Raw genomic sequence first — 10,111 nt, 5'->3', positions numbered from 1 at the left:
ACACACACATATGAGCCAAGATCAGTGCTTCACAATCCACCTAGTGTTTAGTTGTGCAAACTTTACTTTCATCAAGTAAATGAATAATAATAATAAAATCCCAAGCATTTTTCTCACTGACCTTGTAAACATCAACCAAAATAATGCCCTCCCTGATTATTACCCCTGATGACTGACATCAACCGCCTTATCTTCATCGCTCAGGAATCCTCTCAAGAAAAGGTCTGTCAATTGTAAACACCTCTCCCTTTCAGGGCGCCAATGTTGGGATCCTAATTCCTCCCTTTGATTTTTATTAATAGAACACCGGAGAGAATCAGAGGAGGGCGATAAACAGAGATGAGATTCTATCAATTATACGATTGCTTTAATTAACTATCATTAAAGACAGATCAATAACTCCAGACTGGAATTAAAATAAGGCCCATACATTATACACTACTTTACAAGGAACAATCAAATTGCCTCATATACTGTGGACCCTTCAAGGTGTTGCCATGGCAACCAATGGGGGGGGGGGGGGTTAAAGGAGCCGGGTTACATTTCTAAATGCACAGAGTCCTAGTGACACCTGAAATGGGAGTGAAACACAAATGAATTAATCAAGATTAAAATGTCTCTTTAATCTTACGGCTGTCAGTTATTCACAAGAATAGCATAAGAAAAAAAATCAATATAAAGTAGGTCATGAATGCAGCACACATGCAGAAGCTCATTTGAATATTTAAAAGCAGGCAGATTCTCTGCTCTGAGCACGAGCGAGGCGCAGCGGTGCTTCAGTCAACCTACAGGAGAGATAAAYGGACCAGCAGAGGCTGCGGCTCCTCAGAGGGTGATCAACAAGATAAAGCTCAGAGAACCTGAGTGCTCCTAGCAGCAGTTAGGGAGGCAGGGGTCTGGGATTGGACTTGTATGTGACCTGGGTTCTGATGCGATTTAAAAAATAAAATAAAATAAAATCAACTGGAAGCTTGCCTGGTGGAGTTGGAGGCAGGGTCATGATGTGAAACGGCGCATCATTCACTCTGTGCCTCCCCTTCGTGGGTCAAAACAGACAAAAAGGACATCTTGTGCATTTGCAGTGAATCCGCGGTGAGTTAGAAATCAGTCAAGGGAAGAAAGAGGAGGTGAAGGGAAGGTGAGAAACGTTTTCGAGTGCAAAGGCCATAAATTTAACGCCTTCTCCGTGTGCGAGGAGAAAGTCCGACCATGCCAGAGAGAGAGAGGGTAATTGAGAAAAAGATGAGGAAAGGAGGAAATCCGGTGAGAGGGAAAGGTGTGCCAGGCGGGAGGCAGAGGGAATAAACAAAGGCAGGTGCAGGGGAGGCACACAGGGGTGGCGATTGGGGGAMCGAGACTGATGGACAGGACAGTCTTGGGGGTGGGGGGGGGTCATTAAAACTAGGAGATGTGCTCTGGCCTCTGGGTCTTCATATCTTTTACATTTCTAATTAAAAGAGATAAAGAGTGAGGGAGTCATCAATCCCACAGTGATTTCCCAGTTAAGGTTTTAGAGGGGGCTGTAAACTAGGCAGCCCGGCATCATTGATTTTATAATTAGCTATCGTCACCCCAGACTTAAGATGGGAGGGGTGTAGTGGGGGAGCTTAAAAGATAGAGCAGGACACTGCCAGGGGAGGGAGAAGGCGCGAGGATGAAGATGATGATGAGGCTGATGAGTCAAGCAAAAACACTGAGTTAGGAATGTATACAAAACAGGCAATGAGCCAATAGGTAAAAGCTTTATAAGTGTGGGCGAAGAAATCAGCGAAATGTCAAGAGTTGATCCAAATACTGCAATAATACTAGGCTAAAAACAATACACACGCACACACGCACACACGCACACACACACACACACACACACACAAACAAAACATCCCCAAGACATTAGACCGTATTGATGAATACTTTTATTAAACTGAGCCATACCCAAATCTCTGTTACATGACTAAAAGGAAAACATGTGGGATGACCTTCACACACACAAAACTACACAAATAAATCCTAACTGGAGCTCCGCTGCTGCGTGACAGGGAGCTTTCAGTGGACTGAAACAAACTAACAAATAAAGACTGACTTATTCGATGTTTTGAAGTGGGGTTCTGTGAAAAGGCTATGAACAAATAATGTTCAACCTGTTGTGGATAGCTGTTTGAATGACTGGTTCTACCGTATGTTGTCTTTCAAGTTGGAACATGGGTCTGGAAGTGAAGTCGCACGTGAGTTTTGTTGCTGTCAAACATTGAAGCGACATAATTAATAATGGTTGGACAGTACGGTGCGTGTGATCGAAAAAAAAATAATGCAGCTATGATTTTTATTTGAGTAATTTTGTGAGACGGAATTTTTGGATCARGGTTGGAATCAACTTCGTGGAATGTTCTTGTTTTTTTCTTTGTACAAAGAATTTAAAAACTTTTACTTCAGAGCAGGGACAACTGGTATAAGTGGGCTAGTAGGACTTAARTATGMTCCAGCYGAACTGCCTCAATCGGATCAGAGTGTCGCAGTTTCATGGCGAAAATTGCGTCATTTGGTTCGCACTGTCRACTTTTTATCCCCTTCTTGCCCTTCCTGGTGTTTGCAACCACAAACATGTATYACATTTTGTGAAATTTACAACAGTCTGGAGAAAATTCTAGAGTCTTTCTAAAGGGCTAAGTTTYCAGACAGAATGATTGACAGATGTCTAGTCATGCCCCCTCAGTTTTCTGCTGATTGGGGCTAATTTTGTTTAGCACAAGGGCACAGGTTTTAGCCATTGAGGGTGGACGTACAGTAACGTGCCTCGAGCACGAGTGTGTGTGTGTGGTTTGGAGTAGACTGAGTAGGTACATTGGCGAGCAATAGTAACATAAACAAGGCAGAATATTTAATTTCTCACCCATTTTCCTTCATTTCTTTGGAGGAAAAACTGGAAGTGAAGATGTCAGGGGTAGATAGACCAAAGTATATTCAAATCCAGGAAAAACAAATGCGGCAAAGCCAAAATATTTCTGTGACCTGGTTTCAGCGAAAGGACTGGTTAACGGCAAGTACAACTAACAAATCTCTTTTCTGTTTTCCAAATTTGCTGTTTGGAAACAATTTGATGTTTCCGTTGTTGGGAGCCAATCTGCAGCATTTTATTATATATCTACATAGATCTGTTAGCCCACCCTGCAAATATCATCACCAGCCACCCATTGATAGTTTATTTCTGACCAGCTTGATGAGCTAGTGATTAGTGTGAGTGATGGTAATATCTGTTTTTTCTCATTCAGACTAGCTATTAGCTCTTCAAACTTGTCAGAACTAAACTATTTCTCCAAACCGAGGTTGTTCAAAAAGTTACCTACAACGAGTAAGATATTATCGCTCTTTATCTTTCAATAGAACCTTACTTCAAAAGATCTTTACAACTTTTTGAAGGATAAAGTTTCAGCACAAATACAATTAAGGACTTTGCAAAATATATTTAGTGTCTGTTTGTTTGAAAAAGACATGCACCTTTACATCTTCAACTCTCCTATGTATCCATAAAATATGGAGGTTCAACAATAAAAAAAAAACAGAGTATGGAAATATTAACTCATATGATTTTAAAATCTTTTGTATATTTTTTAATCTGATTAAATCAGCTGGTATCAATTCCTTTGCCTTAGCACCAATAATTTGTGACAATTATTCCCAAATATTAAAAGTAAGAAATATTCATTGGAGAATTAAAAAGCAGAGAGCATACACATCCATAAAAACATACATGAAAAGTGACTCCATACAACACAATTTTATAGTTAGAAAAATTAGGAAATCACACAACCGAGTATCAGGGTTTTATCTAAAAAAAAAACCTCTTCTATAGTAAAAACAGGGTGCAAAAAAACAGCAAGGAAAAACTGAGCATCAAGGTGTTTATAGCTAATCATCTTCACCGCGGATGGAAAATTTAGTACGCTACATTGCACAAACTGAAACTAAACCTGAATATAGTTTATTCGCAGCATAACTCAAGTTAATTATAAATAGAAAACCATGAAAAATGCATACAGTATTGATTTAAAGGTAAGCAACAAGTTTTTATAGGGCAATATAGCTCCAGGAGGCAAAAACAAACACCTAAAAGCTGTGTCAGGATATTTAAATATAATTTTTTTTAACTCATAGTTTACAATTTTAGGCACAAATTTGAAACTGCATATGTGTGATTTAAATTTTTTGTATATAATTAACTAATAAAGTCTGAAGCTAAATATGCAAATGAACATTAAGGTAATTTGAGCAGTTATGAAAAGCAACATCTTGGTTCGTTAAACAACAACTGTAGCTGATCTAGAAAAGCTTAGAAGCATCAGCTGTATAATGATATGCAGCTACTGATGCATGTGACAACTGTCTTAATTGATATTAATTAGCTCAAAAAGCTTAATATTTCAAAGGAAAGTTCACTAAATCCCCTTTAACTGCATCTGCATGACAACAATCAAGTGTTGTTGTAAACAAGAAAGTGCTCATCAAATTTTAGTTTTGCGTAAGTAGAGAAGAAATAGGATGCCGTAGACCTGCTTTAATGGAATATTGTTTTTTTTGCATGACTAGATTTTGTGTTTCTTTATGCTGCCATGAAAAGTGAGGATTTAATGCTGGATTTGGAGTTTTGCTACAATTTTCCGTGGAGCCAGGCCTGAACAAAACATCATAATTACAACGCCTGTCGTGACTCCTAATCACAGCTGCCATAAAAATGACACTGCGTCCGTCGTAAAGCTCTCGACAAAGCAATGATTCAACAAAAAAGCATTCTGCTGCAGCGTGCGGATTAAAAAACACACCGGAGTCCATGCCTAAAAACGTGCCACTACAAACTGAGCAACAGTCTTATGGAAGTCATAAACATGACCTGCCAACGCTGTCAGAACAATCAAGGTGACACATTTTAAAAAAGAAAAAAAGGAGGCTGGCAGCAGATATAAAGTAATTGCATATTAACATCTTGTTTATGTGCTTATTAGTCCGACAGAACGGGAAACAAACTCCAGCAAAGTCCCTTCCTGTTGTTGAGGCCATGGCTGGACGTCCTTTCGTCACCGTAGCAAAGTGCCAGCCTGATCACTGGAGGAAGACACAAAGCAGAGAGTGTGTGTGTGTGTTAAAATCTGAGGATTCACACATTCTGGCTGAACAAGGAGGCTGAAGGAACGGGCGAGTGGGAGAACGAGAGCCTTAACGATGCTGAAAATTGGCCCGTGACTGCGGTACACCCCTCAGGTAAATCATTGCTACAGCTTGMTGTCAAATCGTCTGTCCCCTTGTCCTCCCATCTTACCCCCCCACCCCTCCACCCAACGCCTCAACTCTGTCTCCAACAGTCTCCCCCGCTTCACCCCGACTCAACTTCTTTTATGACCGCATATTCAAAACTTCCATCTTCCAGCCATAGATCCCCTGCCACCGTAAATAATGACTTGCATGCGCCCGTGTGCGTTTTGCACGCTCCGAGTCCAGCGTGAAATCATTTCTCGGTGAGGCCAAAGTAACAAGGCGCGTTTAGTCAGCTACTGCAGTTTAGCTCCTTTTTAAAACATTTTCATTAAAGCATTTCTTCAGTGCAATGACGTTTAATGCTCTTATCTGGTAAATCTCAGGGAAAACCATCGTAATTCTGACTCTGCTACATTTATTAAGTGAGTTGGTTCCCTAATTACTTTGCAGTCAGACTGCGAACACAAATCAAGTGATAAGCTCTTAAAAGCATGACAGGTTGCTGAAGTTTAAAACCAGACAGCATGACAGAAAAATATCTGCACGCTTATTTTTCAGCTCAGACCCAGTCGATAATTCAGATCTCTGTTTTTGAATCATCTTGTCGCTGCGTGTTGGGTAATATTTATTGAAGGGAATATTCTTCAATAGACTTTGAGTAAGGCTGCACAAATGAAAAAAAAAACATGCATTTGCAATAATACTGTGGAATATTGTGATTATATCAGTTGCAAAAAACTAGCATTACAATAGTTGCTACACATTCTGTGCTTTAGCATAGACTGCATGAAGGCATGGCCCATGATTTACTACAGTTAAAGTAACTTTTGCAATATTCAAAGTGTGCATATTGAAATCATGACGACAGTATATTTTTTATTATATTTTTATAATTATATATATATATATTTTATACTCACTATGTCAGAAAGTCACAATTTAGAGGCCTTAACAGCAATTTATAAAATGGTTAAATCTGCAATATAAAACATTTTCTTGTGTTGGATAGTGGTTAAAAAAACTTCACTTCAGTAAAAATACTAATACAGCTATGAAAATACACTGTTATAATACTTGCACTGAAAACCCCACTGAGGTTGGGAAACATATTTATCGCCAGTAAAAATATCGAGAAATTAACTATAATCGCCATTTAAGACTTGTGCACTGATGTGTACTTAAAATTTTACTGTTCTCATCTTGAAGCTAGTTTTAACCCCTGTAAGGTTTTACTTCTTACTGTAAATATTTCAGTTTAATTTACAACAGAAAGTAAAAACTTAAAACCAAACCTTACTTTCAAGTAAAACCTTGAAAGTTATTCCAATGTTGGACATCTAATTCTGCTTCTGCTCATGAAACACACATACACCTCCTGAGTGTGTGTAGCTGTTTACCTTCAGTGCATCTAAGATTCGGGGCATATCTTGTTGGAGTTTGTGCCTGAGACAAGCGTCCTTGTACTCTGGCAACAGAAGTGCCATTTCCTCTCCGGAGCTTTTCCCTTCGCACTGAACTGGATCAAATTCCTCCTCCTACATACCAGAATAAAACAAACACACACACACACACACACACACATTTAACTCATATCTCTCCAGCAGCTATTACAGTCTAATAAGTTGCCAACTAGCGACCTAATTGCTTTCACGAGATAATGTCCAAATCAAACGACCCACTGCCCATGTTTAACGGGTGTGCGCTGCTATCAGCGCGAAGCCGTAGCTCATTTTCAGTATCACACATAATTAAACTGTGGTGACGACAAACGGCTCTGATAGCGCCGTCTCACCGAATCGGAGCTGTGTACCAGAGGGTTGGCTGCGGCCTGGTGTGGCAGGGAGAGCGGGGCCGGCTGGTTGATGACCACCGCGCTCCGGTCCATGTCCCTCGGTGAGGGAGGGGGCGTCGACAGGAGCAAGGAGTCGGGCTGCTCGCACAGGCCGTAGTGTCCCAGAGTCCTCGGCGACTGGAGGGTCTGGGACGCCTCCGAGATCCCATCGTCAGAGTCAGATAAGGCAGCATCGGGACCTCCTGTCAGAAAAGATTGGTTGAGGACGGAGAAGTGGGGGAGGTAAGGGGTGGGGAGCAAGGGAGTCACGTTTCTCTTTTCACAGAGCACTGCTCTTGTCACACGCAACGCAGGCCACCGCTGAGCAGTATTTAGTGCTGCTCCTGAGTGATGGCAGATAACAGTTTTATTGTTCATATCTGCAGGGCGTCCAGCAGATTGATGTGCAGCTCAACTCACCTGTGGAGGCAATCGGAGCAGCGTCCCACCTGGCAGTGGTCACTGTTCCCATCTCCTGCTGCAGCTGACAGATGTACTCCATCAACTCCTGCGGGTGAAATTACAAGGATCACGTCCCAAACTAGGGGCGGGACTTTGCTCGTGACTTCAGCAACACATCACCGTTAGAGCCCTTATGATATCTGACACCTTCAAACCAAAGTCGCATAAAGATGTTAGACGGCAAATAGTGCTGTCAACGTACACTAAAATTTTTAATTTTTGTTTTACTGATTTTATGTGCAATCAATTGCCTGCCATTCTGTGGCTAACACTGAAGTGAAGCTGGACAATGATTGGAAAAATACTGATTTATTTATTTTTGTTTTAGGTCTGTCTGCATCTGGCAAATGTGAAACTGGTTAGCCAACAAAAACTCTCCAGGCACATTAACAGCCCCAGCGCTGACTGCCCCGAAATCCACCATTTTATATTGCACTATAAACAATTTATACTGCGCAATAACAAGAGGGTAACAACAGAGAGAAGATTCCCAACACCTGGGATATTCACAGTACCAGTAAACCTGTTGTTGTAACAGTAGGCTTTAGCCTTAGGAATTTCTTTAAAATCATAATGTTAAAACAAACAAAACTATTAAGATTGATTCCTTGACCCAGTAGCAAACCCTTACAACAAATGTGCCTACTGCTACAAAATATGACACATAAATTAAAGCTTTTCCTTTTATACCAATGGATCAGAACAAATTCAGCATGCAGCAGAACTGTTTCTGACCCGTTTCTCTGCTTGTAGCAGTTCCTTCTCCTTCTGGGTCACCCTCAGGCTGGATTTCAGCTCTTGAAGCTCCCTTCGGGTTTCACTCAGTTGAACCTAAAAAAACAGGTATAAAATTGAATATAAAACATAAAAGAACGGTGGGAAAAATAAATCAAAACTATTTTATAGAGAATGTGACCAATTGGGTATAATGATCACATAATCTGCACCAGTTTGTGACTGTTGTTTCTATCAAGTCTGGGTACGTGTTTTGGGCACAAAGTATCTGTCACATAAATAGCAGAAGAAAAAAAAAGTACACTTTCTTACCCGATTGCAGTCTTTTTCTCTTCCAAGCTCCACCTCCTGTTTCACTCTCTCCATCCTCTCCTCCTGCAGTTTCTCTTCCATCCTCTGCATCTCCGTGTTGAGTTTCTCCAAGCGCTTGTGGTCCATCTGTCAGAGCAGCAGAAACACCATAAAACACTCTCTCTGCCAAGAACGTATCCACCTAAGGCGGCAAGGTTGCGGTGAAGTAATATTCCCAACTCGAGTCAGGTTCCTACCTTTTTTTTTTAGATTTAACGTTCTGTGACAAGACATTACCTCAGCAGAGCGCTGCAGATTTTCCCTTTCCTCCTCCCAGCGGGTGCTGTCTTTCCTCTGGGTCATGATGACATCTGTGAGTTGAACGGTGAGCCGGGCAGCCTGGAGCTGAACCTGGTGCAGTTGGGCCTGCCCGTGATCCCTCTGAGCCACTGTGGCGCTGAGATCTCTCTTTAAGCCCTCTGCGGTGCGCTCGCTCATGTGGAGACGCTCCCGCAGACTCCGCATCTCTTTCAGTGACGCTTCGCTCTCCGCCTGTTGATGAAGTCGTATAAAAGCACGTTTCTGTAGGTCACCTTTTTCGCTTCCTAACAGAAAAGTTGCACCCTTAAATTCTCAGATTACTCATTTATTTATATATTGGTAATATATTCCTGTCAAACATTAGCAAATAGATAAAAAAAACAATAATTATGTTGTAATTGTGCCCCTGTTTAACGTTTACACAAGCCTCTGCCATAGTTATTTTGGGGGTTGGAAGATGAACAGTTTAGAACCAATTACAAAAATTACAGTAGTAAATTTTGTGAAATACATTAGTGGCGTCCTGATACCTATACTGGTATCTGTATCAATACCAGCATATTTTCAAGTACTCATAATCGTATAAAATGCCCAGATAACAATACCAGTATCAATATCAGAATACTGGTATAAATACTGGCATCAATACTCAATTGAATGTGTTACAGTTTACACTTCACATTTACAAATCAAAAGTTTGTCACTTACATGTTTAAGAAATTTATAACAGTTGAAAACCTTATGTGTTAATTCTATTTACTTTAAAACTTTGCAACATATACTGTATATATCACGCTGTTTTTTATTTGATACAGTCAGAGGGGCTGTTGGTCTAAAAAGAAGAGCCACCTTTTTCTTAAAAAGAAAGAAAAGTCACTGGGTAATGTTTAAGTTCTAACTTAGTAAGCATTAGTAAGCACTTACAATCAGTACTCAGCATTTGCRAGTACCCAAACTGAAGTATTTGTACTGGTTTGAGAAAAACTGGTTTCCAAACACCCCTAAAACAATGCTTGTTTTGAGAACAAATCAAAACCCAGAAACAAATACTACTTTCAGTAAATTTAAAGATAAACTAAGAAATAAATCTTACTTTGAACTACATAAAATGACATATTTCTGAATAAAAGTCTACCTTAGGTCAGCCTAAAACATAATACAGTGGTTTGCAAAAGTATTCATACCCCTTGAACTTTTCCATATTTTGTCACATTACAACCACAAACA

At 40.3% G+C, this 10,111-nt stretch overlaps 1 protein-coding gene across 1 annotated transcript in view; it reads right to left on the bottom strand.

The window, feature by feature from the left end:
* Window positions 1-1,895: 1,895 nt before the first annotated feature.
* Window positions 1,896-10,111, bottom strand: part of calcoco1a (calcium binding and coiled-coil domain 1a) — a gene marked incomplete in the record, with an annotated part of 16,941 nt that continues 8,725 nt past the window's right edge. Inside the window, 7 exon segments of the mRNA XM_014018542.1 lie at window positions 1,896-5,094; window positions 6,642-6,779; window positions 7,037-7,278; window positions 7,496-7,583; window positions 8,273-8,368; window positions 8,585-8,710; window positions 8,861-9,115. Of these exon segments, the coding sequence (XP_013873996.1) occupies window positions 5,092-5,094; window positions 6,642-6,779; window positions 7,037-7,278; window positions 7,496-7,583; window positions 8,273-8,368; window positions 8,585-8,710; window positions 8,861-9,115 (948 nt within the window).

Source organism: Austrofundulus limnaeus, unplaced genomic scaffold, assembly GCF_001266775.1.
Source record: "Austrofundulus limnaeus strain Quisiro unplaced genomic scaffold, Austrofundulus_limnaeus-1.0 Scaffold3, whole genome shotgun sequence".
Classification (NCBI taxonomy): Eukaryota; Metazoa; Chordata; class Actinopteri; order Cyprinodontiformes; family Rivulidae; genus Austrofundulus; species Austrofundulus limnaeus.
The sequence above is the reverse complement of the archived record's forward strand: the minus strand, read 5'-3'. Positions and strand labels throughout refer to the sequence as shown.